Genomic DNA, 15696 nt, shown 5'->3' with positions numbered 1-15696 from the left:
CTTTTGGGTTTCCAAGTGTTGGGTCCCAGGTTCTCGCTCAGATACCAAGTGCCGGCCTCTGGATGGCTACCCACCACGATGCTGCAGAGCACCTGCTTGAAGGCACTCCACATCTCCATGCCCTCTCCTCTGAGATGCACATGAGAAAGCTCTGCTCCCCTGAAGCCACCTGCCCAGCTGGCAGAGCAGAGCACATGGGTGAAGCACACAGACAGCAGATTCTGCTGCTGACACCCACAGCTGCAGTGAAAACCCATGCTTGGGGCAGCTGGAAAACACCTAATTCTCTGTGTGCACATGTGCATGGCATGTGCATGTACCTGCACACACACACATCACATTGTGTACAGTACAGGCACTCTCATGCATGTGTGTGATGTGCACACTGAATGTGTGTCTGCACTTGGTCATGTATGCACATGTTCTGGTGTGTGTGTGTGTGTGTGTGTGTGTGTGCACATGTGCCACAGACTGGGAGGGGAGAAGAAGAGTGGAAGGGCTGTGGGACCCTTGGGCTCCTGCCTCCGGAGGACACTGCCCAGGGATGGGCCACTTGCTTCCAGAACAGACTCCTCGTCATCAATGTCTGTCCTTAGATGTTCATGGAAATGCAAAAGAGAAAAAGAAACTTTGTCTGGTGACCTCACCCCCAGTTAGCCCCTCTTCCTTGTGCAAGGGAACTTGCTAGTGTGTGCCCACACTGGAGCAGAACCCAGGCCTGACAGTGGCTGGTGGAGGAAGCTGAGTGTCCATCGAGAAGGATCTGGGCATCCTCCAGAGGCACAGCCTCCAGACCCACCCGTGAAGGCCGGCAGCCATCAGCTACTCCTCCCCACAGCTCCAGAGTGGGGCTCATCTTCCAGCACTCAAGGTGTTCTCGGGCTACAGGGTGAGCGACCTCCAGGGCAGGGCTGGCTTGGAGGCGGGGAGTGGGCAGGGGCTCCTGTGGGTGCCCCACGTGTGGCTGACAGACATAAGGATGGCAGAGGGGTCTGCAGACAGTGCCCAGCACAAGCGTGCTCTGGAGAAGCAGCAGCCCCAGCCCTGGAATGAACTCAGCACACCCTCACTGAACACCTGGGAATGTCCACAGGGGCCCTGCTGAGGGCTCCTGGTCACTGCCCTGCTTTTTCGGCCTGGGGTCTGGGCGGCTCCTGGGATAGAACCCCTTGCTGTTTCTGGGCTGCCCTGGGGACTGGACTCTACAGACGGAGAGTGGGTGACGGTTCGTGGACAGCAGGCCCACCTGGGCTGGTGCAGCTGCGGCCCAGGGTGCTTCTCACTGGGGTCTTCACAAAGAGGGTCTTGGTGATGGCGTCTGAGCCACATCTGAAAGGCCCAGTCACTGGTGACCCCCAGTCCCTGTTAGATGGCAGATGGCCCCTGTAAGTGCTGAAGCTCCTGGGGACATGGTGGCTCTGGGGAGGCCGATGGGCTCCCACCCCAGTTACACTGTGGTTTCGTTTTTCCAGGGCCCCGTCCGGATGTTGCCTGTCCCATCAGTGCCGAACGGCAGGCCTTCTCGGAGGTCACCCTTGAGCAGCCCGTTCTGGCCAGGGCTTCCGAAGGGCAGGGACTGTGTCCTGCGCAGCATCTCCAAGTGGGCGGGGCCTGGAGGCAGCCGTGGTGGGCAGCCATAGAGGGCAGAGCTGGCGTCGCTGCCCTCAGGCTGGCTGACCATGGGGAAGGGGTCGCCTGGGGTGCAGCAAGCCAGCGTGTGCACCCCCATGGGGCCCTCGAGGGAGCTGGGGGGACTGTCTGTGCGGGAGCTGTGGGGGCTGCCATCCAGGCTGGACGGGATGTGGTAGGCGTACTCCCGTGGGGCCGAGGCGGCAGGGTGGAAGTAGTGGGCCTTAGTTCTGCCCTCGAGGCACCTGTGCAGGTGGGGCTCGTGTAGGAAGGCCTCTCCCTCGGGCAGGTGACCGTGGGCCTCGTCCTCCATCAGCTGCTCACAGTGCATCTTGGCACAGCAGGGGGTGGCTGGCGACAGGCAGCTGGCGTGGCCCTGGGCGGCCTGCAGGTTGGTCATCTTGCAGTGGCCTGGTGCTGGGTGGCTGAAGCCCCTGGCCTGGCCAGGGCACGGTGAGTCCTGCAGGCAGGCCATGTGCCCCAGCACGTCCCCATTGGCCTCGAGCGCGGGGTGCGTGCTGGGCTGTTGGGGGCCGTCCCCACGGGAGGGGCAGCAGGACCACCAGCACTGCCACACGTCCTCCCGCTTGGCACAGTGGTGGATGAGCACGAAGAGCCCCAGGGTCACGCAGAAGGCGCCGTACAGACAGCTGAAGACCATGTCCAGGAAGTGGCCCTGAGACACCGCCAGCGCCCCGAAGGCCCAGGTGGCCATGAACAGGAACAGCGTGAAGGCCGCCGCCCGCAGCTGGGCCTTGAAGGAGTGCTCGTTCTGCAGCTGCGAGGCGGCCAGGGGGTCACAGGCGGGCGTGGTGCAGGGCTGCGCCCCGTGGCGGTGGCCCCCCTCGGGCACCGCCAGCCGCTGTTGCTCCTCCGAGCGCTCTCTGAGCTCGTACCTGCGCTCCGGGTGGCGTCTCAGCTGGATGTAGGTGCCCAGGAAGTACACACAGGTGACCAGGACGATGAGGGCAGCGGGGCCGTAGAATGCGCCCAGGCTAGGCTCCCAGGCCATCCAGCAGCTGCAGGGAGACGGGGGGTGAGCGCAGCCCCGGGCTCCCCAGCTCCTGGGGCCAGGGGCCTCAGCTGGCTGCTTTACTTTTGTGGTAAGGAAACAGAAAAGGAAGATGCAGGGCCCTGAGGCCCGTGAGTGCTGGGAGGCAGGCCCTGGCTGACTGCCACCCCATCTGGGTGACACTGAGACAGTTTGGACGGGCAGCTGTGATCCGACTGGTCAACTGGTAGTCCTGCCTGCACGGGGGGCTAGCGGGACTGTGGGACTGTGTTCTGGGTGAGGAGGTGGCAGAGGCAGAGCTGGGGCAGGTGGGGTTTGGGGACAAGGGGCCTGAGAGCGGGGCTTCCTGGCCAGGCTGGATGTCCTGTGCCCAGGGAGAAGCTCGGGTGGGTGCTGACAGGGAGCAGGGTCAGAGGCTGGGGAAGGTGACATGGGTGGTGTGGCCAAGCTGTTATCTGTCCCCAGACTTTTCCTACCTAGAGAAACCAGGCCTTGGTGGCCAAGGAAAGAACTCCATGGGAAGCTGGGTCTGCAGGAAGAGAGGGCTCTGCACACCCAGAGGAGGGCGTGGGCACAGCTCTGAGGGCCTCGGGGCTCAGGGACAGGACTTGCAGCTCCTCTCCGGGGACCTCACCCAGGCACCTCGGTCACTGACAGCTGGACACCACTGTGGGCACCTGCCTGGGGGGAGCCAGCAAAGTGGCTGCAAGTGCCCACCCTCCACTCTCCTGGCTGCCAGCACTCACTAGGCTGTGTCTTCGTCTTCCGTCCCATAATTCCTGATGTTTGTGGCAGCAGTGACCCCACAGATGACGAAGGGGACGCCTCCACTGATGAGGTAGAACCTGCCAGAGAGCAGAGGGCGCTGACAGCCGGCCGTGGGCACAGGCTGCACCTCCAAGAGGGGCAGCTGGGTTTTCAAGCCATCTTTGGGGCAGTGAGAGGAGGCCCAGGGGACCCCTGGAGCAGCACCCCCCATGGACAGTGGGCATGGCCACAGGAGCCTGGCCGCAGTGAGGACAGGCTATCGGCGACACCACTTGGACCATCCCTAGAGTCCCTGGGCCGGGCGCTGGTGGCTCAAGTCTCCTCTGGACTTGCCCAGCAGGGCCTGGGTGGTGCCCCCTGTCTGTCCTTGTCCAGGGACTGTGCACTCCTGGCCACAGGGTGAGGGCCTCTGCCCGTCCAGACCTCTGGCTGTTGGGAGAGCTGTGACTTGGAGCCAGGGTGGGCTGACACTCCCCTCCAAGAGCCCTGGGCCAACAGCTCCCCCAGGGCAGAGAGGGGTCTGACCTGCAGGCCAGCACACCACCCTGGGCCAGCAAGGGCCCCACAGAGCTGCCATCTGCTGAGAGATGGGCAGCCGCCCGTCTGGGTATCTTAGGCCTTCTGACTGGAGTGTGTCCCGAAGCTCCACCCAAGGGCTGGGACTGGGCGGCCCCACGGGGAGTCCAGGCCACCCAGAAGCTCCCTGGACCTAAGAAAACAGTCTTCGAGAAGGAAAGAGAAACCAGATTTTCTGAGAAGATCAGGGACCTTGGGAGGCCTGGCGGCCATCACTCCCTCAGGGCAGGCCTCAACACTGCTGGGGAATCGGGGTCCCCAGGACTGGCACAGGGGCCCGTGGGCCTGGGGTGCAAGGCGCTCTGGGTGATTCACGTGAGTGGTATGACTTTACACGGGTGTGAAGGAGTGGATGGCAACCACAAGAAGGTGATAGGAAAACAGCCAGTGAATTAATTAGCACAAAACTGTGAAAAGTGCTACAGCAGCCTGAGGAGGGAAGTGGGAATGAAGAACAACAGAGAGGACCACAGCACACTGCCCAGAGGCACAGCGGAGGCTGCTCCAAGTTTTCTGCCAAGGCACTGAGCAGCACCTGACAGAGGGACACCCTCCCAGGCTCCCCTGGACACGCTCACGGTGGCTCTGACAATACATTCCAGCAACCCGACTTCCTGGGATCTCCCTGGGTTATCTGGGTGGATGTGGTCACTTGGTGTGTCCTGCTGCGCTCACTCATGTGGGAGGGCGAGCCCCATGTGGTTCCCTGCAAGTGAACCTCACACACCAGGAACCCGAGACAACCTTCACCCCCACCTACTGACCAGCTTGGAGGGCATTTACTGACCAAAATGCACAAAAATGAGGCGGACAATGTGGAATGGATAGACAGGGGGAGGGTGAAGGACAGTGGAGGGTGAAGGACAGTGGAGGGTGAAGGACAGGTGGAGGGTGAAGGACAGTGGAGGGTGAAGGACAGTGGAGGGTGAAGGACAGGTGGAGGGTGAAGGACAGTGGAGGGTGAAGGACAGGTGGAGGGTGAAGGACAGGGGGAGGGTGAAGGACAGTGGAGGGTGAAGGACAGTGGAGGGTGAAGGACAGTGGAGGGTGAAGGACAGTGGAGGGTGAAGGACAGGTGGAGGGTGAAGGACAGTGGAGGGTGAAGGACAGTGGAGGGTGAAGGACAGTGGAGGGTGATGGACAGGTGGAGGGTGAAGGACAGGTGGAGGGTGAAGGACAGGTGGAGGGTGAAGGACAGGTGGAGGGTGAAGGACAGGGGGAGGGTGAAGGACAGATGGAGGGTGAAGGACAGTGGAGGGTGAAGGACAGTGGAGGGTGAAGGACAGGTGGAGGGTGAAGGACAGGTGGAGGGTGAAGGACAGTGGAGGGTGAAGGACAGGTGGAGGGTGAAGGACAGTGGAGGGTGAAGGACAGGGGGAGGGTGAAGGACAGTGGAGGGTGAAGGACAGGTGGAGGGTGAAGGACAGGTGGAGGGTGAAGGACAGTAGAGGGTGAAGGACAGTGGAGGGTGAAGGACAGGTGGAGGGTGAAGGACAGTGGAGGGTGATGGACAGTGGAGGGTGAAGGACAGGTGGAGGGTGAAGGACAGGTGGAGGGTGAAGGACAGTGGAGGGTGAAGGACAGGTGGAGGGTGAAGGACAGGTGGAGGGTGAAGGACAGGTGGAGGGTGAAGGACAGGTGGAGGGTGAAGGACAGTGGAGGGTGAAGGACAGGTGGAGGGTGAAGGACAGTGGAGGGTGAAGGACAGTGGAGGGTGAAGGACAGTGGAGGGTGAAGGACAGTGGAGGGTGAAGGACAGTGGAGGGTGATGGACAGGTGGAGGGTGAAGGACAGTGGAGGGTGAAGGACAGTGGAGGGTGAAGGACAGTGGAGGGTGAAGGACAGGTGGAGGGTGAAGGACAGGTGGAGGGTGAAGGACAGGTGGAGGGTGAAGGACAGTGGAGGGTGAAGGACAGGTGGAGGGTGAAGGACAGGTGGAGGGTGAAGGACAGGTGGAGGGTGAAGGACAGGTGGAGGGTGAAGGACAGTGGAGGGTGAAGGACAGTGGAGGGTGAAGGACAGGTGGAGGGTGAAGGACAGTGGAGGGTGAAGGACAGTGGAGGGTGAAGGACAGTGGAGGGTGAAGGACAGTGGAGGGTGAAGGACAGTGGAGGGTGAAGGACAGTGGAGGGTGAAGGACAGTGGAGGGTGAAGGACAGTGGAGGGTGAAGGACAGGTGGAGGGTGAAGGACAGGTGGAGGGTGAAGGACAGGTGGAGGGTGAAGGACAGTGGAGGGTGAAGGACAGGTGGAGGGTGAAGGACAGGTGGAGGGTGAAGGACAGTGGAGGGTGAAGGACAGTGGAGGGTGAAGGACAGGTGGAGGGTGAAGGACAGTGGAGGGTGAAGGACAGTGGAGGGTGATGGACAGTGGAGGGTGAAGGACAGGTGGAGGGTGAAGGACAGTGGAGGGTGAAGGACAGTGGAGGGTGAAGGACAGGTGGAGGGTGAAGGACAGTGGAGGGTGAAGGACAGGGGGAGGGTGAAGGACAGTGGAGGGTGAAGGACAGGGGGAGGGTGAAGGACAGGGGGAGGGTGAAGGACAGGGGGAGGGTGAAGGACAGTGGAGGGTGATGGACAGTGGAGGGTGAAGGACAGTGGAGGGTGAAGGACAGTGGAGGGTGAAGGACAGTGGAGGGTGAAGGACAGTGGAGGGTGAAGGACAGTGGAGGGTGAAGGACAGTGGAGGGTGAAGGACAGTGGAGGGTGAAGGACAGATGGAGGGTGAAGGACAGTGGAGGGTGAAGGACAGTGGAGGGTGAAGGACAGGTGGAGGGTGAAGGACAGGTGGAGGGTGAAGGACAGTGGAGGGTGAAGGACAGGTGGAGGATGAAGGACAGTGGAGGGTGAAGGACAGTGGAGGGTGAAGGACAGTGGAGGGTGAAGGACAGGTGGAGGGTGAAGGACAGTGGAGGGTGAAGGACAGGGGGAGGGTGAAGGACAGTGGAGGGTGAAGGACAGTGGAGGGTGAAGGACAGTGGAGGGTGAAGGACAGTGGAGGGTGAAGGACAGGTGGAGGGTGAAGGACAGTGGAGGGTGAAGGACAGTGGAGGGTGAAGGACAGTGGAGGGTGAAGGACAGTGGAGGGTGAAGGACAGGTGGAGGGTGAAGGACAGTGGAGGGTGAAGGACAGTGGAGGGTGAAGGACAGGTGGAGGGTGAAGGACAGTGGAGGGTGAAGGACAGGTGGAGGGTGAAGGACAGGTGGAGGGTGAAGGACAGTGGAGGGTGAAGGACAGTGGAGGGTGAAGGACAGGTGGAGGGTGAAGGACAGTGGAGGGTGAAGGACAGGGGGAGGGTGAAGGACAGTGGAGGGTGAAGGACAGGGGGAGGGTGAAGGACAGGGGGAGAGTGAAGGACAGTGGAGGGTGAAGGACAGTGGAGGGTGAAGGACAGTGGAGGGTGAAGGACAGTGGAGGGTGAAGGACAGTGGAGGGTGAAGGACAGTGGAGGGTGAAGGACAGGTGGAGGGTGAAGGACAGTGGAGGGTGAAGGACAGTGGAGGGTGAAGGACAGGTGGAGGGTGAAGGACAGTGGAGGGTGAAGGACAGGGGGAGGGTGAAGGACAGTGGAGGGTGAAGGACAGTGGAGGGTGAAGGACAGGGGGAGAGTGAAGGACAGTGGAGGGTGAAGGACAGGTGGAGGGTGAAGGACAGTGGAGGGTGAAGGACAGGTGGAGGGTGAAGGACAGTGGAGGGTGATGGACAGTGGAGGGTGAAGGACAGTGGAGGGTGAAGGACAGGGGGAGGGTGAAGGACAGGTGGAGGGTGAAGGACAGTGGAGGGTGAAGGACAGTGGAGGGTGAAGGACAGGTGGAGGGTGAAGGACAGGTGGAGGGTGAAGGACAGGGGGAGGGTGAAGGACAGTGGAGGGTGAAGGACAGTGCAGGGTGAAGGACAGGGGGAGGGTGAAGGACAGTGGAGGGTGATGGACAATGGAGGGTGAAGGACAGTGGAGGGTGAAGGACAGGGGAGAGTGAAGGACAGTGGAGGGTGAAGGACAGGTGGAGGGTGAAGGACAGTGGAGGGTGAAGGACAGGTGGAGGGTGAAGGACAGTGGAGGGTGAAGGACAGTGGAGGGTGAAGGACAGGTGGAGGGTGAAGGACAGGTGGAGGGTGAAGGACAGTGGAGGGTGATGGACAGATGGAGGGTGAAGGACAGGTGGAGGGTGAAGGACAGGTGGAGGGTGAAGGACAGTGGAGGGTGAAGGACAGTGGAGGGTGAAGGACAGGTGGAGGGTGAAGGACAGTGGAGGGTGAAGGACAGTGGAGGGTGAAGGACAGGTGGAGGGTGAAGGACAGGTGGAGGGTGAAGGACAGGTGGAGGGTGAAGGACAGTGGAGGGTGAAGGACAGGTGGAGGGTGAAGGACAGTGGAGGGTGAAGGACAGGTGGAGGGTGAAGGACAGTGGAGGGTGAAGGACAGTGGAGGGTGAAGGACAGGGGGAGGGTGAAGGACAGTGGAGGGTGAAGGACAGTGGAGGGTGAAGGACAGGTGGAGGATAAAGGACAGGTGGAGGGTGAAGGACAGTGGAGGGTGAAGGACAGTGGAGGATAAAGGACAGTGGAGGGTGAAGGACAGTGGAGGGTGAAGGACAGTGGAGGGTGATGGACAGGTGGAGGGTGAAGGACAGTGGAGGGTGAAGGACAGTGGAGGGTGAAGGACAGTGGAGGGTGAAGGACAGGTGGAGGGTGAAGGAAAGGTGGAGGGTGAAGGACAGGTGGAGGGTGAAGGACAGGTGGAGGGTGAAGGACAGTGGAGGGTGAAGGACAGTGGAGGGTGAAGGACAGGTGGAGGGTGAAGGACAGTGGAGGGTGAAGGACAGTGGAGGGTGAAGGACAGGTGGAGGGTGAAGGACAGGTGGAGGGTGAAGGACAGGTGGAGGATGAAGGACAGGTGGAGGGTGAAGGACAGTGGAGGGTGAAGGACAGTGGAGGGTGAAGGACAGGTGGAGGGTGAAGGACAGGTGGAGGGTGAAGGACAGTGGAGGGTGAAGGACAGTGGAGGGTGAAGGACAGGTGGAGGGTGAAGGACAGTGGAGGGTGAAGGACAGTGGAGGGTGAAGGACAGTGGAGGGTGAAGGACAGTGGAGGGTGAAGGACAGTGGAGGGTGAAGGACAGGTGGAGGGTGAAGGACAGGGGGAGGGTGAAGGACAGGTGGAGGATGAAGGACAGGTGGAGGATGAAGGACAGGTGGAGGGTGAAGGACAGTGGAGGGTGAAGGACAGGTGGAGGGTGAAGGACAGGTGGAGGGTGAAGGACAGTGGAGGGTGAAGGACAGTGGAGGGTGAAGGACAGGTGGAGGGTGAAGGACAGTGGAGGGTGAAGGACAGGTGGAGGGTGAAGGACAGGTGGAGGGTGAAGGACAGTGGAGGGTGAAGGACAGTGGAGGGTGAAGGACAGTGGAGGGTGAAGGACAGTGGAGGGTGAAGGACAGGTGGAGGGTGAAGGACAGTGGAGGGTGAAGGACAGTGGAGGGTGAAGGACAGTGGAGGGTGAAGGACAGGGGGAGGGTGAAGGACAGTGGAGGGTGAAGGACAGGTGGAGAGTGAAGGACAGGGGGAGGGTGAAGGACAGGTGGAGGGTGAAGGACAGTGGAGGGTGAAGGACAGTGGAGGGTGAAGGACAGGTGGAGGGTGAAGGACAGGTGGAGGGTGAAGGACAGGGGGAGGGTGAAGGACAGTGGAGGGTGAAGGACAGGGGAGGGTGAAGGACAGGTGGAGGGTGAAGGACAGTGGAGGGTGAAGGACAGGTGGAGGGTGAAGGACAGGTGGAGGGTGAAGGACAGTGGAGGGTGAAGGACAGTGGAGGGTGATGGACAGTGGAGGGTGAAGGACAGTGGAGGGTGAAGGACAGTGGAGGGTGAAGGACAGTGGAGGGTGAAGGACAGTGGAGGGTGATGGACAGGTGGAGGGTGAAGGACAGGTGGAGGGTGAAGGACAGTGGAGGGTGAAGGACAGTGGAGGGTGAAGGACAGGTGGAGGGTGAAGGACAGTGGAGGGTGAAGGACAGGTGGAGGGTGAAGGACAGGTGGAGGGTGAAGGACAGTGGAGGGTGAAGGACAGGTGGAGGGTGAAGGACAGGTGGAGGGTGAAGGACAGTGGAGGGTGAAGGACAGTGGAGGGTGATGGACAGTGGAGGGTGAAGGACAGTGGAGGGTGAAGGACAGTGGAGGGTGAAGGACAGTGGAGGGTGAAGGACAGTGGAGGGTGATGGACAGTGGAGGGTGAAGGACAGTGGAGGGTGAAGGACAGTGGAGGGTGAAGGACAGTGGAGGGTGAAGGACAGTGGAGGGTGAAGGACAGTGGAGGGTGAAGGACAGTGGAGGGTGATGGACAGGTGGAGGGTGAAGGACAGGTGGAGGGTGAAGGACAGTGGAGGGTGAAGGACAGTGGAGGGTGAAGGACAGTGGAGGGTGATGGACAGTGGAGGGTGAAGGACAGTGGAGGGTGATGGACAGTGGAGGGTGAAGGACAGTGGAGGGTGAAGGACAGTGGAGGGTGAAGGACAGTGGAGGGTGAAGGACAGGTGGAGGGTGAAGGACAGGTGGAGGGTGAAGGACAGGTGGAGGGTGAAGGACAGTGGAGGGTGAAGGACAGTGGAGGGTGAAGGACAGGTGGAGGGTGAAGGACAGTGGAGGGTGAAGGACAGTGGAGGGTGAAGGACAGTGGAGGGTGAAGGACAGTGGAGGGTGAAGGACAGTGGAGGGTGAAGGACAGGTGGAGGGTGAAGGACAGTGGAGGGTGAAGGACAGTGGAGGGTGAAGGACAGTGGAGGATAAAGGACAGGGGGAGGGTGAAGGACAGTGGAGGGTGAAGGACAGGTGGAGGGTGAAGGACAGGTGGAGGGTGAAGGACAGTGGAGGGTGAAGGACAGTGGAGGGTGAAGGACAGTGGAGGGTGAAGGACAGTGGAGGGTGAAGGACAGGTGGAGGGTGAAGGACAGTGGAGGGTGAAGGACAGTGGAGGGTGAAGGACAGTGGAGGGTGAAGGACAGTGGAGGGTGAAGGACAGGGGGAGGGTGAAGGACAGGGGGAGGGTGAAGGACAGTGGAGGGTGAAGGACAGGTGGAGGGTGAAGGACAGTGGAGGGTGAAGGACAGGTGGAGGGTGAAGGACAGTGGAGGGTGAAGGACAGTGGAGGGTGATGGACAGTGGAGGGTGAAGGACAGGGGGAGGGTGATGGACAGGTGGAGGGTGAAGGACAGTGGAGGGTGAAGGACAGTGGAGGGTGAAGGACAGTGGAGGGTGAAGGACAGGTGGAGGGTGAAGGACAGTGGAGGGTGAAAGACAGGTGGAGGGTGAAGGACAGGTGGAGGGTGAAGGACAGTGGAGGGTGAAGGACAGTGGAGGGTGATGGACAGTGGAGGGTGAAGGACAGGTGGAGGGTGAAGGACAGGGGGAGGGTGATGGACAGGTGGAGGGTGAAGGACAGGTGGAGGGTGAAGGACAGTGGAGGGTGAAGGACAGTGGAGGGTGAAGGACAGGGGGAGGGTGAAGGACAGTGGAGCGTGAAGGACAGTGGAGGATAAAGGACAGGTGGAGGGTGAAGGACAGTGGAGGGTGAAGGACAGTGGAGGGTGAAGGACAGTGGAGGGTGAAGGACAGTGGAGGGTGAAGGACAGTGGAGGGTGAAGGACAGGTGGAGGGTGAAGGACAGTGGAGGGTGAAGGACAGTGGAGGGTGAAGGACAGTGGAGGGTGAAGGACAGTGGAGGGTGAAGGACAGTGGAGGGTGAAGGACAGGTGGAGGGTGAAGGACAGGGGGAGGGTGAAGGACAGTGGAGGGTGAAGGACAGGGGGAGGGTGAAGGACAGGTGGAGGGTGAAGGACAGGGGGAGGGTGATGGACAGGTGGAGGGTGAAGGACAGGTGGAGGGTGAAGGACAGTGGAGGGTGAAGGACAGTGGAGGGTGAAGGACAGGGGGAGGGTGAAGGACAGGTGGAGGGTGAAGGACAGGGGGAGGGTGATGGACAGGTGGAGGGTGAAGGACAGGTGGAGGGTGAAGGACAGTGGAGGGTGAAGGACAGTGGAGGATAAAGGACAGGTGGAGGGTGAAGGACAGTGGAGGGTGAAGGAGAGTGGAGGGTGAAGGACAGTGGAGGGTGAAGGACAGTGGAGGGTGAAGGACAGGTGGAGGGTGAAGGACAGTGGAGGGTGAAGGACAGTGGAGGGTGAAGGACAGTGGAGGGTGAAGGACAGTGGAGGGTGAAGGACAGTGGAGGGTGATGGACAGTGGAGGGTGAAGGACAGGTGGAGGGTGAAGGACAGGGGGAGGGTGAAGGACAGGTGGAGGATGAAGGACAGGTGGAGGGTGAAGGACAGTGGAGGGTGAAGGACAGGTGGAGGGTGATGGACAGTGGAGGGTGAAGGACAGTGGAGGCTGAAGGACAGTGGAGGGTGATGGACAGTGGAGGGTGAAGGACAGGTGGAGGGTGAAGGACAGTGGAGGGTGAAGGACAGTGGAGGGTGAAGGACAGGTGGAGGGTGAAGGACAGGTGGAGGGTGAAGGACAGTGGAGGGTGATGGACAGTGGAGGGTGAAGGACAGGTGGAGGGTGAAGGACAGGTGGAGGGTGAAGGACAGTGGAGGGTGAAGGACAGTGGAGGGTGAAGGACAGGGGGAGGGTGAAGGACAGTGGAGGGTGAAGGACAGTGGAGGGTGAAGGACAGTGGAGGGTGAAGGACAGTGGAGGGTGAAGGACAGTGGAGGGTGAAGGACAGTGGAGGGTGATGGACAGTGGAGGGTGAAGGACAGGTGGAGGGTGAAGGACAGTGGAGGGTGAAGGACAGTGGAGGGTGAAGGACAGTGGAGGGTGAAGGACAGGTGGAGGGTGAAGGACAGGTGGAGGGTGAAGGACACTGGAGGGTGAAGGACACGTGGAGGGTGAAGGACAGGTGGAGGGTGAAGGACAGGTGGAGGGTGAAGGACAGGTGGAGGGTGAAGGACAGTGGAGGGTGAAGGACAGGGGAGGGTGAAGGACAGGTGGAGGGTGAAGGACAGGTGGAGGGTGAAGGACAGTGGAGGATGAAGGACAGGTGGAGGGTGAAGGACAGTGGAGGGTGAAGGACAGTGGAGGGTGAAGGACAGTGGAGGGTGAAGGACAGTGGAGGGTGAAGGACAGGTGGAGGGAAGGGACAGGTGGAGGGTGAAGGACAGGTGGAGGGTGAAGGACAGGTGGAGGGTGAAGGACAGTGGAGGGTGAAGGACAGGTGGAGGGTGAAGGACAGTGGAGGGTGAAGGACAGGTGGAGGGTGATGGACAGTGGAGGGTGAAGGACAGGTGGAGGGTGAAGGACAGTGGAGGGTGAAGGACAGGGGGAGGGTGAAGGACAGTGGAGGGTGAAGGACAGTGGAGGGTGAAGGACAGTGGAGGGTGAAGGACAGGGGGAGGGTGATGGGACAGTGGAGGGTGAAGGACAGGGGGAGGGTGAAGGACAGGGGGAGGGTGAAGGACAGTGGAGGGTGAAGGACAGGTGGAGGGTGAAGGACAGGTGGAGGGTGAAGGACAGTGGAGGGTGAAGGACAGGTGGAGGGTGAAGGACAGTGGGGGGTGAAGGACAGGGGAGGGTGAAGGACAGTGGAGGGTGAAGGACAGTGGAGGGTGAAGGACAGTGGAGGGTGAAGGACAGTGGAGGGTGAAGGACAGGGGGAGGGTGAAGGACAGGTGGAGGATAAAGGACAGGTGGAGGGTGAAGGACAGTGGAGGGTGAAGGACAGTGGAGGGTGAAGGACAGGTGGAGGGTGAAGGACAGGTGGAGGGTGAAGGACAGTGGAGGGTGAAGGACAGTGGAGGGTGAAGGACAGTGGAGGGTGAAGGACAGTGGAGGGTGAAGGACAGTGGAGGGTGAAGGACAGGGGGAGGGTGAAGGACAGGGTGAGGGTGAAGGACAGTGGAGGGTGAAGGACAGGTGGAGGGTGAAGGACAATGGGGGGTGAAGGACAGGGGGAGGGTGAAGGACAGTGGAGGGTGAAGGACAGTGGAGGGTGAAGGACAGTGGAGGGTGAAGGACAGTGGAGGGTGAAGGACAGTGGAGGGTGAAGGACAGTGGAGGGTGAAGGACAGGTGGAGGGTGAAGGACAGTGGAGGGTGAAGGACAGTGGAGGGTGAAGGACAGCGGAGGGTGAAGGACAGGTGGACGGTGAAGGACAGGTGGAGGGTGAAGGACAGTGGAGGGTGAAGGACAGGTGGAGGGTGAAGGACAGTGGAGGGTGAAGGACAGTGGAGGGTGAAGGACAGGTGGAGGGTGAAGGACAGGTGGAGGGTGAAGGACAGGTGGAGGGTGAAGGACAGTGGAGGGTGAAGGACAGTGGAGGGTGAAGGACAGTGGAGGGTGAAGGACAGGTGGAGGGTGAAGGACAGTGGAGGGTGAAGGACAGTGGAGGGTGAAGGACAGTGGAGGGTGAAGGACAGGGGGAGGGTGAAGGACAGTGGAGGGTGAAGGACAGGTGGAGGGTGAAGGACAGTGGAGGGTGAAGGACAGTGGAGGGTGAAGGACAGTGGAGGGTGAAGGACAGGGGGAGGGTGAAGGACAGGTGGAGGGTGAAGGACAGTGGAGGGTGAAGGACAGTGGAGGGTGAAGGACAGTGGAGGGTGAAGGACAGGTGGAGGGTGAAGGACAGGTGGAGGGTGAAGGACAGGTGGAGGGTGAAGGACAGAGGGAGGGTGAAGGACAGGTGGAGGGTGAAGGACAGTGGAGGGTGAAGGACAGGTGGAGGGTGAAGGACAGGGGGAGGGTGAAGGACAGTGGAGGGTGAAGGACAGTGGAGGGTGAAGGACAGTGGAGGGTGAAGGACAGTGGAGGGTGAAGGACAGGTGGAGGGTGAAGGACAGTGGAGGGTGAAGGACAGGTGGAGGGTGAAGGACAGGTGGAGGGTGAAGGACAGTGGAGGGTGAAGGACAGTGGAGGGTGAAGGACAGTGGAGGGTGAAGGACAGTGGAGGGTGAAGGACAGTGGAGGGTGAAGGACAGGGGGAGAGTGAAGGACAGGGGGAGAGTGAAGGACAGTGGAGGGTGAAGGACAGTGGAGGGTGAAGGACAGGGGGAGGGTGAAGGACAGGGGGAGGGTGAAGGACAGTGGAGGGTGAAGGACAGGTGGAGGGTGATGGACAGTGGAGGGTGAAGGACAGGTGGAGGGTGAAGGACAGGGGGAGGGTGAAGGACAGTGGAGGGTGAAGGACAGTAGAGGGTGAAGGACAGTGGAGGGTGAAGGACAGGTGGAGGGTGAAGGACAGTGGAGGGTGAAGGACAGTGGAGGGTGAAGGACAGGTGGAGGGTGAAGGACAGTGGAGGGTGAAGGACAGTGGAGGGTGAAGGACAGGGGGAGGGTGAAGGACAGTGGAGGGTGAAGGACAGGTGGAGGGTGATGGACAGTGGAGGGTGAAGGACAGGGGGAGGGTGAAGGACAGGGGGAGGGTGAAGGACAGTGGAGGGTGAAGGACAGGTGGAGGGTGATGGACAGGTGGAGGGTGAAGGACAGTGGAGGGTGAAGGACAGTGGAGGGTGAAGGACAGGTGGAGGGTGAAGGACGGTGGAGGGTGAAGGACAGTGGAGGGTGAAGGACAGTGGAGGGTGAAGGACAGTGGAGGGTGAAGGACAGGTGGAGGGTGAAGGACAGTGGAGGGTGAAGGACAGGTGGAGGGTGAAGGACAGTGGAGGGTGAAGGACAGGTGGAGGGTGAAGGAACAGTGGAGGGTGAAGGACAGGTGGAGGGTGAAG

At 60.8% G+C, this 15696-nt stretch overlaps 1 protein-coding gene across 1 annotated transcript in view; it reads right to left on the bottom strand.

Moving 5' to 3' along the window:
• Positions 1-1447: 1447 nt before the first annotated feature.
• The window catches only part of Adgra1 (adhesion G protein-coupled receptor A1), a 26492-nt gene continuing 12243 nt past the window's right edge, over positions 1448-15696 (bottom strand). The window contains exons 2-3 of the mRNA XM_077799326.1: positions 3388-3486; positions 1448-2648 (exon numbers count right to left, since the gene is read on the bottom strand). Coding sequence (XP_077655452.1) covers positions 1448-2648; positions 3388-3486 — 1300 coding nt within the window. The remainder of the gene's footprint in view (positions 2649-3387; positions 3487-15696) is intronic.

Source organism: Urocitellus parryii, chromosome 5, assembly GCF_045843805.1.
Source record: "Urocitellus parryii isolate mUroPar1 chromosome 5, mUroPar1.hap1, whole genome shotgun sequence".
NCBI classification, from domain to species: Eukaryota; Metazoa; Chordata; class Mammalia; order Rodentia; family Sciuridae; genus Urocitellus; species Urocitellus parryii.
Note: the sequence above shows the minus strand (reverse complement) of the source record. Positions and strands in the feature narration are given on the sequence as shown.